This window comes from Micropterus dolomieu, linkage group LG01 (assembly GCF_021292245.1).
Source record: "Micropterus dolomieu isolate WLL.071019.BEF.003 ecotype Adirondacks linkage group LG01, ASM2129224v1, whole genome shotgun sequence".
In the NCBI taxonomy this organism is placed as follows: Eukaryota; Metazoa; Chordata; class Actinopteri; order Centrarchiformes; family Centrarchidae; genus Micropterus; species Micropterus dolomieu.
The window spans coordinates 35,492,684-35,512,581 of NC_060150.1; the positions used below are offsets into that span (position 1 = coordinate 35,492,684).

The following is a 19,898-nucleotide window of genomic DNA, read 5'->3' on the forward strand; positions in this document are numbered from 1 at the left end:
GCCAGGACAACATTCAATTAATAACATTTTTATTATAAAATAAACTGTCCAATGTATATTTATAACTAAAGTCACATGTACATACGTTTATAGTATATTCACAGATATACACCTTACAAAACGGGCTAAGCTCTAAGCTGTTAATTCTGTATTGCAGGATAAAAAGTGCACTTTTCATGATAAGGGAAACTAGCCAAACTGAGTCTTGAGTAAGATGGTTCTTGTCTCAAGTAGAAGGCGTTAATATTTTTACAGGCAGACTCTGGTCTCTAACAAGCTTTTGAAGCTATGTAAGCTAACCAACTCCCACAGTTAACATGTTGGTCAGCGGAAAGTGATTAAAGCAACACACAGCAATGATTGTTTATTCTCAGGAGAACCACCACCCTCATCCAAACAAAGGACTAGTCCCTCTCAGTGCAGTTTCCCATCCTTGGACACCACGTAATGGAAGCTATGTGATGCAATGTGTCAGCCTGGGTGGAGCATCCATCCTGCTGTTTGGCTTCTCCCTACTGTCTGAGCGTTTTACAGCATCTGACGTGCCAGGCCGCAGCCAGGGCTCTGTGGCAACAGTCTCCACGGAGACACGCCTCTCCAGGGCAGAATACAGAGACAAGACATCCACTTCATCACCAGACAGCCCCTCTGGAGAGGACAGAGGTTCATCCATCACACATTTCTTTAGGCAATCAGAAATTAAAGCATGCTTAAAATTCGGCATATACATATATTTTTTTGTATGTTCAGGTGTTATCCTTTAAAATAGTTTTTGAAATTTATATTTCAATAGTCCCGCGATCCTGTATGCAGGATAAGCGGTTGACGATGGATGGATATTTCAATAGTTAACATCTGTTTGATCTTTGTTGAAAAGGTGGCAAAGCTTTAGTAAGAGACTGACGCACATGTGGCAGAGACCTGTCAAAAAGCAAGGTAACAGCTGGTTTAAAAAGCCATCTTAAATATAACATACCATATGTTCATTAACTAATGAAAGATGTTAATGGCAGCACTGCTCAAGTCTGTCAGTGGACCAACACTCCTCCACACCCCGACTTGCCAGACTTGTTACGCTTTGGTTTTTTAAGCACGTGGCTTACTGAAATACCTCTGATGCAAACAGTCCTCTCACCTGATCTGCTGTTGTGATCACCAGTGCTAAGGTCTTGTCTTGTGATGCGATGCTGGTCGTGGGCCCTGAGTTTAGACTCAAGGATCGAGCTTGTCACCGGCTGCAAAGCATCTGGCTGGATGTTACGGCCCCTCTGATCCCTTGACACAGCCACCTTGAGTAGAAAATAAAAAGAAACCAGAAGGAAGAGATTGACTACAATTCTCATCCGTTAAATCAGAAAACAAATGGATTAAGGCGGTATTGAAAACATCAGAAAGGGATATGGCTCTGGTACTGTAGTGACTCAGATCGTTTTGACCTGAAGAAAACAAAAGACTGTATTTACTGATCGGGACCATACATCATAGTCATGTCTCCTCCGGGGGGCTGACCTCTCCCGTTGCTCTGCTGAGGACTGAGGGGATCTCTGCTGATGAACCTGCTCCTCACATGCATCACCACTGTAAACATCTGACAAAGCCCAAAAGCCATTGATCATTACACACAAACCTCTTTACAGCTGGACAGAGATTAGGGAAGCTCATTCAGTCAAGATACGTGTAATTCACATAGTCCATTCACAGGCATGCAAACTGGTCAGGGGTAAAAAAAAAAAAAGTTGAGAAGTATACGCAAGCAGAGAAACTTACAGAGACAGTGTAAGAGAGGTCTTTTTTTAAGCTTACATGCTGTATAGATAACGTGCATTCGTCTACTGCAACAAGAGAAAAATACCGACAGGCAAAGGCGTCACTGTGTTGAAAAGTAGTGGGGACATAAGGGCTCAGATTAAGGGTGTGACAATACACTTAGCTTACTAGATGTAAGCGCCATACTGGTGTCACAAGAACGAGATGTGATGATAAATTAACAGTATTTTATAGAAATAATCAAAGTTTAAATATAATATTAAAGTTGGGGGGTCTGGGTGTCCTCCCCCAGAAAATTGTAAGCACTAAACACTTAATTTCCTGCATTCTGGTGACATTTCCTGTTCTGCCTTTCCTACATCAATTTATGATGAAAATGTTTTTATTTATGTAAAGGGAAACACATAATTCAGATGGCAGGTGACAATTCAAAATCTATCTAAGTATTACAGAATCTAATGCAGTGCAGGTCTTAAGGGATTCTGTGTTGCTTTCTCCTGTAGATCAACTTTTCTCGTGTAATATTATCCCTGCTGAATTAGCACACATGCGGCAGGATTTAGTCTTCCCTCCTCTTTTGTCATGTTCACAGGAAGAGAACAGAAAATTTGGCCAAATAGAAACCCTGACAAGAAGTTGTTAAAGTAACTGACTGGTGCTGCACGTTTTGGGGTGATTTTATAATCAGTAGCTTGTTTATTCTTATTAAAGATGCAAACAACCCTTTCTCAAATCACTTTGATCATTGGTTCTTTGCCATTTCATGTTGCAAGATATTTTTCAAACCATTTTTAAAAAACGCTTTTTAAAAAAAGTGATGGGGACATGTCCCCAGTATAAATAACACATGCCAACACGTTTTATCCACCTGGCAGTTTGGCTCCTTCGGCAGTCTTTTACCGTCCTCACTGATTCAGCTGTCAGACTGTCAGTGTAGCAGGCTAGAAAAAAGACCCGCCCTACGCTGCCTCTGATTGGCTGTTGGGTTGAGACATTAGGAGTGACTATTGGTTAGGCACATAGACAGTATAGGCAGAGCCAGGGCCGTTAAATAAAAGCAACTTGTAAAGTTGCAAAGGTGATGCTAGAGCATAGACAATATAAAAAGTGCTAGAGAGGAGAGGACTCCGTAAATAAAACGGGTAGGCCTAATGCTGCATTCCAGGCAAGTCGGAACTAGAAAAAGTAATATGGAACGCCACTTGAAGTCGTATTTCCTACAAAGTAAAGTATTACATTAAAATAATACATACTATTATCAAACAGTAAAACTTGTTCTGCATGTAAATTGATGTAGAAATATTTTATCAATGTAATTAGGTAGCTGGTTACAGTAAACAATCTCTGAAAGTCATCTTCTCTACCCAAAAGTTAATCAGGAAAATGTTAAAAATGCCCAGAAATGTTAAGGAAATATAGCATACAACTTTTTCTGACTTCTTGAGGATTACCAACTGATGTAGCTAGAAAGATACACAGTTAAGGAGTAAGATATATTTATCACTTTGTGTAAAATAAAATGGCCATCCTTTAATTAATACCAAGTGCACTGCTGAGGGTTTAAATGAGCATAAACTTGCCAAAGAAACATAAGTTTGTCATGCCTGCATTCAGCAAAAGTTTTGGAAAAGGATAGGAGGGGAGTATTCAAAAGCCTCTTCCCTCCCTGCACCAGACTTTTTAACAATTTATCTACCGCCCCCATTCCCAATGGCTGGCACTGTACTATCGCCACCCTGCAGATGGCATAGGTGCCTTGCAACCAGCACTGGCACCAGCTGCAACACAGAGACAGGAGTCACAATTAGACTGGCACAGAGACAAAGGTCTAGATTTGCCTGGTGCAGAGGCTGTTGTGGTGTCGTACTATGACCGTGTGCATTGCTGACCTCCCAAGCCATGTCACCTTTATGGAAAATGTCTGGCACTGTACAAAAAGGCAAGTCCCAAAGCATATTGTGTCCCCACTGATGTAAACACTTTTCTTCATACTTGAAAGAAGAATAAAAGAGGAACAGGGACAGTCTTTACAAACAGACCATGTTTAGCAAGGCGTACCAATAAAAGCAGTCTCAGATGGCAGTGTGGAGTCTCTGTGGATGTAGCACCCAGGTTTGTTCCTCTGAGAGAAGAAATAAACAGAGGCACCAATTAAACACTTACAGCAAGCCGTTAAAGATGTACTTGTCTAGCCTGTCACAATGAAAATGCATATTTAGAATACTATGACCACTCACAGAACGGTAGTGGCTCAGTTGCTGGTCCAAAAAGTCTGTAGCAAAACACAGATCAATGAGTTAAAGAGCACAACAGTTTGAAGCGAAATATGTGTGTGTGTGTGTGTTTGTCTGCTCACTGACCGTGCTCTTCCTCTCTGTTCAGAAGCCTGATTTTGCGCTGTTGTTCACGGAGAAGTGCCTGTTGCTGGATGTCCAGACTTTGTGCGTCAGTGGGAACATCAGGGTACAAGCGACGGACCTCCTCACGAGATGCTGTGTCTGACAAATAAAAGAAGGCACTGTCCCATTTATAATTTTCATATTAATTAGACTCATTTCTAATTGCTCTCTTTCTTACTGTCTCCCACTTCCTCCAATCTCTGACTGAGCAGCTCCACAGGCTGGCTACATTTTCCCCACATCATTCTATCAAGGTTTGACAGGACAGGATAGATCTGATGCAGCTTTCAAATGTAAAGTTGGCATTCTTCCATAATTTATATGTGGAAGTGATTTGGTCAGTTTGTAACAAACTAGCATTTCTTCCTATTTTGTTGGTCTTACATGCTGGAGCTCTGAGTGTCTTTCAGACCCCTGCATTAACTCGGTCTGGGAACCCATCCAAAGCCATTTGCTTGGTCGCTTGCATTACATTCTCTGTTTATGCTGCCAAACTGCCTGTCAGTGACGGACACCTCCCATGACCTCATGAGATTAAAGTTTCAGTGTGGCTACATGGAGACAGAGGAATCATAGGGCTGTGGAAAGTCTAAAACCATCTGGCAATGCCCAGCTGGTTTAGGACCGCAGTTATCCTCATCTCTTGTCTTTATATCAACGCCATGACCAAGGCAATTATAGGAGGGTTTTTCAATCTTTTTCTTAAAGTTGGAAAAATTGGTTAGCACAGAAGCAAAGTAATCATGATCTGATAGTAAAGTAAAAATGTTGCTTCATAAAAGCAAGCCATTCACCAATCAATCAAAATGTCTGTCTGTACCTTTGTATTTAAGCTGGCTGAACTCCCTGATATTTTGCATATTAACATGTGCAGCACCAGGGGAAGGACTCCTGGTTGATGGCTGGACAGCTCGCTTGTGCATTGAATCAAAGGCATCTGCTCTGGGTCGTCCTCTGGGCCTACGCAAAGGAGAAAAAAACCCACTTTAGAACAGTACTACTCACATGCTATGTCACATGTGACGTGTTTTTCAAGGTGGTGTGAGCGGGTCATAAGCAGCCACATGTTGTGCTGAAGTGCCGTTCGGCAACTTTATGAATCCGTATTGGATCCTGCACTGCAGCTGCCCCTGCGGATCTTGCAAGGTGAAGACAGATGAAAATTTCCCTTTGGGGATCAGTGTTACACTACTGCAATGATGAGTCCCTGACACAAATCTGAATGGAGATTAGAAGATTGCCAATTTGACCTGGGTCACATTCATTAGCTTGTAGCGCAAGAAAGCCTCCTTAAATCCGAACAGCAAATCAAAATTTGCCATTTAACAAGACATGATTAGTTTTGTGTCTCAACTTTAATGCATCAGGGGGTGTATTAGGTGAAATTGGACCTGAAGGGGTAGAGCACATCTAATAGGTTCACTAAATGGGAAAAAAATTATATTTACGCAAATTACCCCTGCTGCTTAGGAGTGCCTGACTGTAATACCTGGGGGGAGTGTAGTGACTCTCTTGTCGATCTGTCTGGCCCAGCTGAACCTCCAGTTGTCTCTGCTCTTTCCTCAGATAGTTACGGAGGGCTGACAGCTCTCTAAACACTTCCTGCTGACCATCTGAAGCAAGTAGAGACAGAGACATGTATGGGAACCATAAATGTTTATGTGGCAATTTATGCTTTACAAGCAGCCATGGATGTGTTTTTTTGTTTTGTTTTTTGGCGGGGGGGGGGGGTGTCTTACCTTGTAGCTGGGGTATTTTCACAGGAACGGTTCGGTAGTGTGGTGCTGACACAGAGCGCTCCTGTTGTGGAGTTTTTATGTTTTAGATCAAAACATCCTTGATGTGAAAATATTTGCATCCGTTTAGCAAGTGACTTACAGTCCTGGAGGAAAGTTGGCTCACACCAGAGGAAGGTCTGGAAACCACCACTATTGTCTGCTTCTTTTGTAAGGTAGGGATGGGAGGAGATGGCTCTCGCTGCAAATTTATGAGCAGACTCACATTACTTGACAAAGATGTTCAATAAAACTGCAAGCCAGTGTACCAATGACTATATAGCCTTACTGTACCTCATAACTTAACTGTGCCCTTTTCTCCTCTCTGCCCCTCACACTCTCAGGTGCCTTCTTTTCAATATCTTGTTCCAGTCTCACCCTCCTTTCCACCTCCTGGTGTTGTGTTTTAGGTTCATGGTTCCAGCTTTGGTCTTCCTGCCTGTGCTGCAGCAAGTAAAAAAAACAACACTTTCTTAATGGCAAGCTCAGTGTGAGGAGACCCCCTTAACTATGAGGAAGGAGGAGTGCTCTTCATCAAAGAGATGAATCCCTCACCACAGCCTTCTTTTGCTTCCTTTGCTCCTCCTCATATTCCCGCTGTATGCGAGCCCTCTGGTCTTCCAGCCTCTTCTCTTCTTTCTCCTCCTCACACCTCATTCGTTCTCGCTCCTCTTCCTGCTTTCGCTTGTTTTCCTCTATCTGTTGGTAATGGTAAGGTTAAGTTAGTTCATTTACATACATCATTTACAAGTGATCAGGAAAACTGAAGTGGTTGTTGCCAATAATAATTCATTCATTTTATAAAAAAGGGAGTCCCACACACTAAAGATTTCATGTTCGGTTTGATTAATGCCTTACATTAGTATTCAAGCAGCTGCATGTATAGATGGAAGGCTGTGGCCCAGAACCTACCTGTTGTTTTAGGGCTTCTTTGTATTTCCCCTGCATGTGGAGCTGCTGTGGAGTTAGCTGCTCAGTGAAACCTGCAAGGACAAGTGAGACGGAAAGTAATCTATCTATAAAGAAAAGTGTGTACTGTGCACAGAGAAACAACACTACCTGACAGTCTATGGGAGAGGGGAGGCCTGGCTTCAGCTCCAGGACTGTGTTCATTCCTCCTCAAAAGGCTGTGAGTCTGTACACTATTCCTGGACACAGGATTCCTATATGACTCCTCGTTAATCCTGTGCATTTGATTCAGGTCACCTGAGGGAATGGAAACATTTACAGGTATCCTAAAAACTGTATTGCTGTAGCTCAGGTTGTTAAAACAGAAAGTGAACGCCAACTTACTAACAAGGTTGCCTTTTTGGTCTTTAATTGGAGCACCTCCCCCACTTCTGCCCCAGGGGTTGTACTCCATCATCTCGGCCTCAATCTTGGCATCATATTGCTCTTTCTCTTCTTTCTCTCTTCTTTTACGCTCCTCTCTTTCTTTGATCTGTACACACCAAAGGCAGGATGGTTCAAAAGTTGATGCACTTTCTTGGAGTGCAAGTGTATGTTGGTCTGCTAGTCTTGCTACATTGCATGTCTTGGCCCATGGGGAAATACTGGCTCCATCAAGCTCTGGTCTCTTAACTGTCACAATATCTGGTCTTTCCCTAAAATTAGTCAATATCTGGGTTTCCTCAGTTATTACCACGGAGAAAGCAGCCGATTACACCACATGTCAGTGTGACATTTAACTTATACTGGCTGTTACCCCATAAACAAAAAACATCCAACTATAACCTGACAGAACTAGACTAGACTAAATACACACTACCCCAAACACTTCTTGGTCACAAACTGGCATTACTAATTTGTGAAGTTAGTTATTATATGAAAGCTTGGGGTCTGCTTATGGCAAGCAGACGATATCTTGTAGATATCACCGTCATACCTGCTGTCTGAGCGCTTCTTGGTAGCTCAGTGCACTCTCTCTTCTCTTGGTCTTGTCTGCAGAAAGCTCTCCAGCGACCAGGGGAGATGCTCTATGTTGATCACTTGCTCTAGAAACGGACAGACAGGGTGACAAATGATGAGGAGGCATACACACAGGAGGTACTGACAGACTCACAGATATTTTGGAGTGACTATATACTAATGTAAAAGCTATCACATAGGAGTTGCAGACATATTAAATTGTGTACACTGAATACATTATCTGATTAAATACACTTGCAAAAATAAAGATGGTAGGATGGACTCAGTGCGGCCACTGGGTCTGAGAGCAGGTGGCCTTTGAGGGGGAATGTGGAAATTCCCAGACTGCTGCACCCCTCCAGGCACAACGTCTAATAAAGAAAATACAAAAATACAAGATAATAAACACAAACAGATTTAACAGTTTCATTAGCTGTCTGCTATCTCACTGTCTGCCAGATATTCCCCCAAAATTACCATGTCTCTGAGCTCAGACCAGAGTAGAAATCTGGCCGCACAATTAACATGGAAATGAATTAAATGCTACCAAACAGACCAGCTGGATGAAGTGAGATCCATCTGGATCTGCTGAACTCAGATCCAATAAACTGTATATACCCTTAGTTATAAAATCAGTTCTGCTATAAATAACATTTATGAATTGCTAGGCCAAGTCCTCTTGGCCATTGATATGGTGATAAAGTGGCTCCATAATAATATGGTAATAGTTCTCTACAAAGAGCTCTTGGGAGTTTATTTAAGCCAATGTGAATTACTTCCATCTAAGGTGAAAGTGCCAGAAACCGTGAGTCAGTTTATGACTGTGGAGACACTAGACATAGCAATGACTGTGGAGCTTACCAGTGTTCACTACAAATGTGCAGACTTTACATTATTGCAGTACTTTAATGTTCTAGATTTGATGTGTTTTTCTTACCTCCAAGCAGCCACTGGTTTCCATTCATTTCCATACAATATGAAAATCAACTTGCAGAGTTTAAATTTTTCTTAAGATGCATTAAATAATCCATAACAGTGGACGTCAGGGCTGCTTTTATTTTTGTCACTATGTTATTGTTGCACTGTTCTGTGCAGACATCATACCAACCTGCACTTACAGTTGCACTGCTACACAAGGGTTATGTAACCTTTACAGTCAATGTTCATACCACAGTTAACTTAATGAAAACCAGCACCTGTCTTGTGTATTGGAAAAACACAATTCAGACATGCAAAAACATTACAATATTTTTTAAATGGTTAACAGTAATACAAAGTACACATGATTTCTAGTAAAAGGCAAAGAGGCAAAGACATTTCAAATGAAAAGGGTTGTAATACTATACTCTGATTGTAGGGAAGATTAGGATCTAAAGGATTCCTCGTTCCATAGTAGTAATAAGCTGCATCGTATGGAGTCTTGTAATTATTATCTACAGTAGGTGGAACAGGAGGAGGACCATCAGCAACCCTAAAAAACAAAGTCACAGAAACTACAATGAATTTACAGCAGAATGGTTAACTTCATTCATGTACAGGAACACAAAGCAACAGTGATCTACCTCGGGACGGCCACTTTTCCTAGCATATTTGAGAAGTCCCTGTGGTAGTCCTCATTAATATAGTCCAGCGAGGGGACACCTTGTGCAGGCACTGTCTTCCCTGTCACCTGACTGACAGCTGTACTGTAGTCCACATGGGACTTTCCTGGGGGCGCTCTTCGTTCTGTGGCCTCAGTCGGTTTGTCATCTTTAGGCCTTGGATTTGGGTCCTTCCCCACAGCCTCTAGATCTATTCCGGGCTTGTAAGGGACATCTCGTTTCCAGCGGCCATAATGCCGGCTTCCAGCCCCAAACTGCTTAATTCGGTCAGGCTGGAAGAGGTGATGCATCATGACCAAGAGATCCATGGAAGGAAATTAGGCAACAAATATAACAAATATTGAAAACAGACTCAAGACAAGGTGGGGTGATAATATACTTAAAATAATATAATCCTCATGATAGGATAGGATAGGATAAATAGTTTGTGACGTTGTGATGTGTTTATTGAGCAGCTGAGACATTTCTACAAGACTTTATTCAGTCACTGTGAAAGACAGCCTCAAATGCAGGACTGACATGCAGTAAGATGGCATCTTTAGAGAATCATATCATGTACTGCGTTTCTTCCCGTTGTGTTCTACCTCTTTCTCAGGGTCTGTGGCTCCAGTAGCAGCAACCCTCAGCTCAAGCTGCTTCTCCCTGGAAAAAAAAAATGCATCCCATCTTTTGTGTCTTGTTGACTCATGGGGATGTGCCAGCTGAAAGAACTCTAAAGAAAATGTTGTTTAAGTGAATATGTACTCACCTGATCTTGTTCCTCTGCTGTTCAGCAATTTGTTTCAGCAGCTCCTGCTTATACTGTTCTTTCCTCATCTGAGATGCCGCCCGCTCTTCTCGTACTGTCACTTGTGATGCTGAAAAGGGATTTCAAGAGACAAGTTCCATAATCTCACAAGTCAATATGTGTCCAAAAACATCATGCAATAAGAATGGTAGTTACCAATCATTAGTCCAGTAGCAAACTCTGCTTTATCCTTGCTGGTAGCAGGTCTAGATTTTGCAGCAGTCCTCATGCTGTCTAGCATTTGTGGACTATTAAACACAGATACACAGACAGATCAAGACACTCCACGTGAGTCATCCAATCACTGGCAATGTATAAGGGTAACGGCATGGCAATCAGTTCTCCTCTGAGCCACACCCAGCTACCATTTTACATCATACACTGCCTCACATTTTGCCTGCAGAGCTTTCTACATACAGGGATTGAAGCCTCATTCTCCAATCAATCCAGCTCCTCTGATAGAACTGGGTAATTGTTTGCCTGGAGCTGGGCCAAGGCTCACCCTCCATCACCGCCCCATACATTAACAGCTTACTGACAGTGACTCAACAAATGGAAACAATGAAAGGCTTGTAAGAAAAGTGCTGGAGAGCAATAACTGAGTATGGCAGCAATTATCTATACCTGTCTTCTGTTACAGTTACCGTGCCTTGGCTCATTCAATCAGATTATTTTATTGATTGACAAAATACATGTGACTTGATGTTATTAGTTGCCCCAGCTCTGGTGCTTTCTCGGATAATTCTGTTTCAGCCTTACAAATCTCACTGCTGCAGTTGACCAGAACTGTACAGAAAAATAATAATTGTGCTTACTCTGACTTCCAAACCCATTCATTGTTGTTCTGATCTAGAACACCAGGGGCCTCCACCTCCTTTTTATCCTGATGAGCTCTGTAGAGACAGACAGGTGAAGAGTAATTATATTATCATACCTGACCTTCTGTCTATAGTATATATGTACAGTAATAGATGGAAACAGCTCAAAATCATACAATAGAAAAAAAGCTACACCTGTTAGCTCTGCGTTCTCTGGTTCTCCTCTCCTCTTTGTACTCAGGCACTGGAGTGTGGCTGTCTTGCCTCCTCCTGTGTCGTAACTCCAACTCCTCCTCTTTGTCTGTGATCAGCTCCTCGTCAGAGCTATACTGCTGCTTTGGTCCATAGAGCTGCCAACGCCTTCGCCCCCGTTGGCCTAGACCCCAAGTCCTTGTGCTTTGTCCATTATCCACTGCCTCTGTCAGAGTGGCAGCATCTCTCCTGGATACAGCACGCTCCCTAGGAGGAGGGAGTATGTTTGTATGGGTGCTGAGGACGGGCAGAGGAGAAGCTGGACAAGAAATGCACCCAGCATCTGAAGCTTGAATCTGTCCAGGCTGAAAGTGAAAATGTGTAAAGAAACTTTACTTTACACCTGAATGCTATAACGGTTTCAAAGGACACAATGGAAATCTTTCTCTACAAACCATGTCTTTTTAAATTACAGTGAAAGCAGATTATCAATGTGCTTGGTTGTTTATTGATTAATCTCATTACCTTTGATGTGACAGGAGCTGGTCTCCTCTTTACCCTTCTGATTTGAACTTGGTCCTGTAGGAAGAGGTTGTATTCTTTTTTTCTCTCCTCTCTTAATTTTTCCTGTAAGAGAAACAAATTCAAAACCATGTCTTTAAAGCTGCCATCTCATTCAGGTAGGGCACCGGCTAAATTATTCCAATGATGTGTTTGAGTCTGACTCAACACACACAGATTACAATAAAACTTAATATACAAAACCAGCAATATAGCTATAGCTGACCTTTTGAATATAAGACACCTTACAGTAACTTTCATTTCACAGTCTCACCTCAGTTTACAGTAACTGTTTGAATGCAATAGGATTTCTTATGACTTAATTACTGGACCCAGGTAGGTCTCAAACTCACAATCCAAAGCTCCGCAGGCTGATGCCTTATCCTTTAGGCCACTGATGCACCATCTTACATCCTCTTACACCACATTAGTAAGTTTTGACTTGACAAGTCTACAAACCCTTGTAAATGCAAGCAGTTGCTATGACACAAAGCACTGTACAATCAACAAGCTTAAGAGCTGAGACTCTGCAGCGTATCAGCTCCATAGTGTTGCTGTGAGCAAGTTACATCATGCCAGGGGGGAAAAGTCCCACTTTGATGACCATAGCGTGTTACCCGCCTCCTGTTATGTCACACTTGGAGACACACAAATGTACACAAACGCAAAAATGCACTCACTGAAGTACCCAACCTGGCACACAGAAACACACAGACACACACCTGAACTGATATCTTCTCATCAATAGGTAGGGAGAGGCCTTGGGTTTGTAGACGAGGTTCACTAGTTTTCAGACTATTTTTCTGGAGGAAGAACATGACAAAGAAAGACTGGATAGTGAATCAACAAAATGCAACACAGAGAGAAACATGTCTAATTAATGATAATTTACAAATACATCCTTAGACCTTGGCAACATAATTTTTGTAGTCCAGCTGAAGCTCCTGCTGAAGTTTCTTTTTCTTCCTTTCATACTCAGTTCCCAGCAGCAAATTAAAGCCCAAACCTGGAAAGTATAAAATATATAACATATAAACTGTATGACATAACACTCTAGTCCAAGAATGCAATCTGCCCAGCATCAGAGATGTGCACAATACCTCTGTCTGTATAAGGGGTCATTCCCTGTGTTGCTGATGCTGGAGGCATATCCACACAGGGTTGTTTATATTACCAAACCTTGATTAGAAAACATTCACACATGATGTTAAATATTCGTTGCTCTTTAAACAACTACATGGCAATAATCAAAGCATTGATATTTCACATACCTTGATTTGCATGTATGAATGGTGTATCACACTTCAGTGGTGATATATCTTTGGCTGGTTTCTCTCCATGCTCCTCGAAAAAAGTCCCATATTCGTCCATTAATTACTATGTACATCCAACAATGTTAATCACTTAACCTGTAACGTTATACAGGCCTTTTGGTATCCACGCTCAGCTGAAACTCAGCTCTGCCCACCGAAGTCATACATAACATCATAATATGTAATAAATTAATATTTATTGAATATCTTGTCTCGATTGTCAGCTAGGCGCAAAGCATCATTATGTTGCTATGGGCAACCACAACACAAAAGGTCCTAGAAGATACTAACCGAGCAAACATAAAGCTGTAAAGCTATTAAAATATATCTGATGCCCGTCAAACTCACTGTTTGATATTTATATTAGTCGGTACTGGCTTTTCGAGATGTCCTTGGCTGCTGAAGCAATTAAACTCCAGCGGAAATGTATAACTCAGTTAACCTAACGTACCAACAAACGCTAGAAATCGAGTAACGTTAACTAAGTTACCAACCGCCCTTAGTGGCCCTTTGAGCCTCGTTGTCGTCAAGACTTTACTTTCAGTAATGAACATTAGCTGCAGTTTTGTCGATTCGTTAAATACCTTACCCCTTACTTTAAAGAGTACAGTGCCAAACATATGAAAACAAAAGCCTTCTTGAGCAAACCTGCTTTTCTGAAAAGCGCCGCCAGAGGTCAGTGCGTCCCCGACTGTTGGTCTACCCGGGACTAAACCATGCATTGTGTCAGAGGGGTGGTTATACTTTAATATGAGTGATAAATACGGTATTAAATCGCTTTAAGTGGAATTTATTGTAATATGTTGTTCTATTTTAATTTTTAAAATGTAATATACTATATAAACATATCAGCGTCATATTTGAGTGACATTAAGACAAACGTCCCCTGCGATTGCATTTGGTACATTCATTCACTGTCATGGCGACCTGAGCAACTGGACGTTCGGCCCTGTTACGGTATCAAAATATTTTGGAGAAATATTATATATATCCACCTACTTGTGCGGACATAGGCGTTTTAACGAAGGTTTTCTTTTTCTTTTTCTTTTTTCGCTTAGATAATTCATCATGGCGGGGAGCAGCACGGCTCAGAAAACATGGGAGATGTCGAACAGCATGCAGGAAGTTCAGAGCATAGACGAAATTTACAAATATGACAAAAAGCAACAACAAGAAATCCTCGCTGCGAAGCCATGGACGAAAGAGTAAGTAAGGTTACAGAACATGTCATGTGGTATTTAGTGTTTAAGTGATCGTTGTTAAGCTAATTTTTTGTTGAATGTTGTGTCACGGTAGTCTATTGTTAGAATACCCTTTATAGCTTGGCTACAAACTAGCATTCGTTTGTTTGTCAACAGCAGTAACGTTACAGTAGTCTGTGTGTGGTGTGTATTTACAAATGTTTCCACTCCTTACCTTAATATACCTAATATTGAATATACATCTTTCTTTGTTCCATAGTCATCACTATTTCAAGTACTGCAAGATCTCAGCCTTGGCCCTGTTGAAGATGGTGATGCATGCCAGGTCTGGAGGAAACCTGGAGGTGATGGGCCTCATGCTGGGGAAGGTGGATGGTGAAACCATGATCATTATGGACAGCTTTGCCTTGCCTGTGGAGGGCACAGAAACTCGAGTCAACGCCCAGGCTGCAGCATATGAATACATGGCTGCCTACATTGAAAATGCCAAACAGGTCGGACACTGACTTCCATTAAAGGGCCTCTCTCAGATTTCATGATTGAGAGAGGGGGAACCTAACTCTGCATAACTAATTGTTCAGAAATACATTACATTGATTTATAGTGCATCACTTTCTGTAGATCTAATTGATTGCAACCAATTTTTGTTGAGACTTGGGCAAATTTCATCTAACTGTTCTACTTTAATGTTTGTAATGTGGACTAGACATACACCTACATAATTTTTGAAACCAATACCAATATATGATTGCTATTAACCACAGCACTGAAGCAATATGATGTTATTCAGTAAGATTATATAAATTTGTCTACCATTAATACCATGGTAGCTATCACTTTACTAGCCTTTGTTGTATTAGGCAATTATAAGTTGCAAAGCAAAAATCAGGAAAATTGAATTTGACTGTAGTCAAAAACAAACATTCCTGTCTCATTATTTTATCCATTATTGTTTCTCAAGTGATTTTTAGATGTACTATTGTAATTACATATGCTGTGAAAGTGGATTGTTATCTTCTTAAAAAAAAAAAACAAGCAAATGACAGTGCGTATTTGACTGCTGTCATCTTGTGAGGAACCAACCATCATTTAAGAGTTCTAATTGTATGTTGCCTGGTAAACAAGTGAAGAGCGTCTGGTGGATTCCAGGATTTAAAAGCTACTGTTGAAGTGACGGAAAGTACATTTTACTGTTGACAATTAAGCTTTGCTTAGATCACTGCAGACACGTTATCTATATCCCACCACTATCTGACCCATATTGTCCAATGCTGTTATTAATTTCTGCACGAGTCTCAGCTCACATAATCGTGTAAAATGTATGTCTTCTAGCATGGCTACTACACGGTGGATATTTTGTTTAGTTTTTTCTTCTTCAAAAAATACATCATATGTAAATTCTGTTGCCATATTGACAGTTGTTTGAAGTGGCATATTCCTTAAAAAAATGACAAAAGTGCCAATTACATACTGCACCACGTACTGGCAGCAATAATAGTTTTTGATTGATATTTGCATGTATCTATATTTTTTTTTAAATATCTTTGGTATTATATAATGTTCTATTTCATACCTTAAATAATAACCTACATCTATCTCTAATCCCTCAGGTCGGTCGGCTGGAGAACGCTATTGGCTGGTACCACAGTCACCCGGGCTATGGATGCTGGCTCTCTGGTATAGATGTCAGCACTCAGATGCTCAACCAGCAGTTTCAGGAGCCTTTTGTGGCCGTTGTGGTAAGACTGGAAACCATAATCATTTTTTAATTTCAATGTAAATGCTTCATTTACTGTGATTTGTAATTGTACCCCATTTAAATGGTACTCAGGAAAGTTAAGATCTTTTCTGTCTAAGTATGACAATACAAGTTAATGTGGGTGTAACTGAGAAGGGGGTGAGATTGTTGATGTATGAGTTGTAGGTTTCCATGTAGTACTGATTAATATTTTGCTATTGCAACCATATATGCTATTTACACTTCATTTGGTTCAGCAGTGCTTAAATGCCATGGGCGTCATATAATTAAGTGTTTATTTTCAGCTCACTGACAGCCGTAGTAAAAGGCTCCTGGTGGCCAGATTTGAGTGGTCCCTGGAGGTTTGAATGACCCCTGACTTTGTTTTCCTGTTCTACTGTATCTTGCTTCCTACAGATCGACCCCACTCGGACAATTTCTGCGGGGAAAGTCAACCTTGGCGCCTTCAGGACCTACCCAAAGGTAAAGCAAGACTGTATATAGCGGCAGTTCTCCTGAGACCATCACTCTGAAAGTAATAAAATAATTTGCAATTAATGATTCTTGTGCTTTTGTGGTTTTATTGTTGTATATTTGTTATGCAAATTAAACCAGAACTGATGATCTTGTAATTCTGTCTATCTCATTACTTTACTCCTTATTAGGGTATTAATTATCTGGTTATGTTACAAAAAAGCTATTGCGTTTGTTATTTCTCAGCATTTCCTCTTTGGATTTTCAGGGTTACAAACCTCCTGATGAAGGACCCTCTGAATACCAGACAATCCCCTTGAACAAGATTGAAGACTTTGGTGTTCACTGTAAACAGTGAGTAGTGATACATATCACAGTGTTGTCGCTATATTGAAGATGTTTACATCAATACTTATAACGTACATATCCTGTAAATGATATTTTTTAAATGTTTACCTTAATTGCAGTGCAATAATATAGTGTACTCTTCACAGCATGACTGTTTACTGTACACACTTGTGTTTTTGCTTAATTTTATGTAGGTATTACGCCTTGGAGGTAACTTACTTTAAGTCCTCCCTTGATCGGAAGCTTCTGGAACTCCTTTGGAATAAATATTGGGTCAATACCTTAAGTTCCTCAAGTCTCCTCACGGTATGTAGGCCACTTCAAAAAGCAAAAGGTTTGGTAATTGTTTGACATTTTGATTTATGGTTAATTATTACACTATAACTCATTGAGACATGTGGTCACCCGCTTGTGATGTTGTGATTTATTGCTGCTTAGTAGCCAAGAGTCCCTGTTTATTGATTTTAGTAATAAGCTTAATTTAAACTTTTTAACAAGGGATATAAGTATTAAAGTTGGACCCAACTCCAGTGATACAGAAATGGCCATGGTTCACTGTGGATCACCCCCCCCCCCCCAGAGTTCATTCCCATTGTGGATGCAGTCACTCTGTCCCGAGCTTGACTAAACAGTCTAAATAGGCATCAGGCTTATCCAAACAGTTAGCTTTTTGGCATTCTGGATGAAGATGAATTGACTAGATGTCAAGAACGAGCTGCTCCCTGACAGGCTTTGTCAGTTGTTACACTGTCACCCTAGTCAGGGGCCCCTGTGTCATTGTGTTTTAATTACCTTTTCCACTAAAAACACAGCCTCACCTTAAGCAAACCTTTCACTGACTTCTTTTCAAGCTGTTCCTACAGCTTGTTAGACTGATGTGTTGCCATCCAGTAAAATCCTTCTTCTTTGTGGAAAGTCTGTTATCTAGCTTTTGTGGGCAAATTATGCATGAATGGGTTTCTGTGTGTTTGTGTTTGTTGGATGGTCAGAACTCGGACTACACCACAGGCCAGGTGTTTGACCTGTCGGAGAAGCTGGAGCAGTCGGAGGCCCAGCTAGGCAGAGGCAGCTTCATGCTAGGGTTGGACACGCATGACAGGAAGTCTGAGGACAAACTGGCCAAAGCAACACGAGATAGGTAAATCTTTTCCTTAGAAAAGAACTTACTAAATTACTAATTTGTTAAATAATAATTCATTATTTTTAATCCTGTATAAAATGTGTTGTTTTCTTCACATTTCCACAAATAATTTAAATGAAATTAGGACTGAATCTTCTGTTTAATTTAGGGCTGCAACCAAAATTATTTTTATCACTGATTTATTATTTTCTCAATTCATCGATAAATATTCTTTGTATAAAATGTCAGAAAATAATTTTAAAAAATGTCCATCATAGTTTCCAAAGAGACGTCTTTAAATGTCACTGTTTTGTCTGACCAACTGTCTGAAACCCAAAGAGATTCCGTTTACAGTGATATAGAACAGAGAATGATTCATACAGTTAATTGATTATCAAAATAGCGGCTGATTAATTTTATGTCGATCGACTAATTGTCTTAAATACGTTTGTGATTCAAACCAACCCAAAGAGCATCCAAACTAAGCCTGTTAATCTGTTCATTATTACTAGTTTCAGTAATATCTGATACACAGACTACTACAACACCATCACTGTTTATTGCTCTTGGTAGTTTACGGATACCGGTGTAGATGCCACATCTCTGTATGTTGCGTCTGTTTTGCTGGGGTTATTGCACTAATCTCCATTTTCACTGTGGTTATTTTTAGCTGCAAGACAACCATAGAGGCGATTCATGGCCTGATGTCTCAAGTCATCAAGGACAAACTCTTCAATCAAATCAACACATCTGCCAATTAAACCTGAACGACGAGCTGAGCTTTGGATTTCACCTGGAAATGTTTTCTTGTGCATGTCTAGCACTTACAGGTTTATGGTTTATGTTTAACTGCTAAGAGTAGCATTATGTGTGATTTCACTTGGGAGTGTTTTTTTAATTAAATTTTTTCTTTTGTCCTAGAAGTAGCTAAGGATTATACAGTCAGGACTCGTGCAAAAAAATAAAACATACAAGAGTGCTGTATGTGGGTTGTAATGATTTTATTTCAGTCTATGTTTGCAACATAGTCTCTGGTGTAACGTATATTTGTCTTCACATCTTCATTCCTATGTAGATATAATTCAGTATCGGTGTGAGCCACTGCGGCTTAGTTTCTCTTCATGCTCTGGCTGTTTCTAAAGATCTATTGGCATGTAGGGCCTGTGTTATTCTGCAGCCCAACATATGAACACGCCATGGTTACATTAAACGCATAGCCAAACCTAGCACCAGTCAGTCATTCAAGTGGAGCCTGTCACATCATTACATAATGGAACAACAAACTCAAGCTTCTGCATAGGCTCAAAGAGAATCGGCTGCCATGTGTGGGATGTCTCTGTGGAGTCACTCCCAGCACAGTTTGGCTCTCGGTCGTACACGCTCCGGCGGAGTGGCCAGCTCGTCAGGTTATACTGTGGCAGTGATGCAGCGCAGAAACAGAAGCCGTACACACTGGAGTCTATTCACCTAACGTGTCTGGTCTCCATCGAAACAGACACTCACCAAGTCTGCCCTTTTTTTAACAGACAGCTGCTTTGGCCTGGGTTTGTGTCATGTCTTTTTTAATGGTATTGTAATGGCTAAATGTATATTTTTGATGTCATGTATTGCAGAGGAGACAGTCCCAGTGGGACAGTGGAGATGTCTGCTTTTTCTCATGTGCATGAGCTTTGGCATCACTTCTTATAATGATTTTCTTTTACCATTATTTAGGCCATGTCTTAAATTGGATGGTGTTCAGTACAGCGGTTTAGGAAGAGGAAACTTATTAGATTATATTTAATGTAATTTGGATTGCTGAATAGGTTTCTGCACATATGGTCTAGTGAATAGCTCATGTTTTTGCCAGATATTTAAATGTATTACATGGATGACTGTCACAGTGCTGAGGAAGT

General features: G+C 40.7%; 2 protein-coding genes across 10 annotated transcripts; one reads left to right on the top strand and one right to left on the bottom strand.

Moving 5' to 3' along the window:
- Positions 1-12: 12 nt before the first annotated feature.
- LOC123981863 (centrosome and spindle pole-associated protein 1) lies at positions 13-14,625 on the bottom strand. 8 transcript variants are annotated; one of them, XM_046067110.1, is made up of 30 exons: positions 14,538-14,625; positions 13,080-13,149; positions 12,909-12,987; positions 12,717-12,814; positions 12,531-12,638; positions 11,773-11,874; positions 11,251-11,612; positions 11,053-11,130; positions 10,394-10,485; positions 10,199-10,307; positions 10,035-10,092; positions 9,412-9,722; positions 9,196-9,320; positions 8,109-8,220; positions 7,827-7,935; positions 7,235-7,382; positions 7,001-7,147; positions 6,854-6,924; positions 6,497-6,640; positions 6,236-6,385; positions 6,045-6,143; positions 5,906-5,966; positions 5,656-5,779; positions 4,987-5,126; positions 4,128-4,265; positions 4,005-4,039; positions 3,826-3,889; positions 1,479-1,588; positions 1,136-1,289; positions 13-648 (listed from the first exon to the last, which is right to left on the bottom strand). In XM_046067110.1, exons 3-30 carry the CDS (start codon positions 12,955-12,957, stop codon positions 455-457), a joined length of 3,492 nt encoding a protein of 1,163 aa, XP_045923066.1. In that variant the 5' UTR covers positions 12,958-12,987; positions 13,080-13,149; positions 14,538-14,625; the 3' UTR covers positions 13-454. The 8 variants fall into 8 exon arrangements, 6 of the variants coding, with proteins under 6 accessions (XP_045923066.1, XP_045923075.1, XP_045923039.1 ...); XM_046067119.1 differs by lacking the exon at positions 14,538-14,625 and adding an exon at positions 13,770-13,836 and having other exon boundaries at positions 12,531-12,611; XM_046067083.1 differs by lacking the exon at positions 14,538-14,625 and adding an exon at positions 13,770-13,836.
- cops5 (COP9 signalosome subunit 5) lies at positions 13,952-18,987 on the top strand. Of its 2 annotated transcripts, XM_046067792.1 has the most exons (9): positions 13,952-14,078; positions 14,180-14,326; positions 14,583-14,817; positions 15,934-16,062; positions 16,479-16,544; positions 16,804-16,889; positions 17,078-17,189; positions 17,873-18,021; positions 18,674-18,987. In XM_046067792.1, exons 2-9 carry the CDS (start codon positions 14,190-14,192, stop codon positions 18,762-18,764), a joined length of 1,005 nt encoding a protein of 334 aa, XP_045923748.1. In that variant the 5' UTR covers positions 13,952-14,078; positions 14,180-14,189; the 3' UTR covers positions 18,765-18,987. The 2 variants fall into 2 exon arrangements, with proteins under 2 accessions (XP_045923748.1, XP_045923758.1); XM_046067802.1 differs by lacking the exon at positions 13,952-14,078 and having other exon boundaries at positions 14,087-14,326.
- Positions 18,988-19,898: the final 911 nt, after the last annotated feature.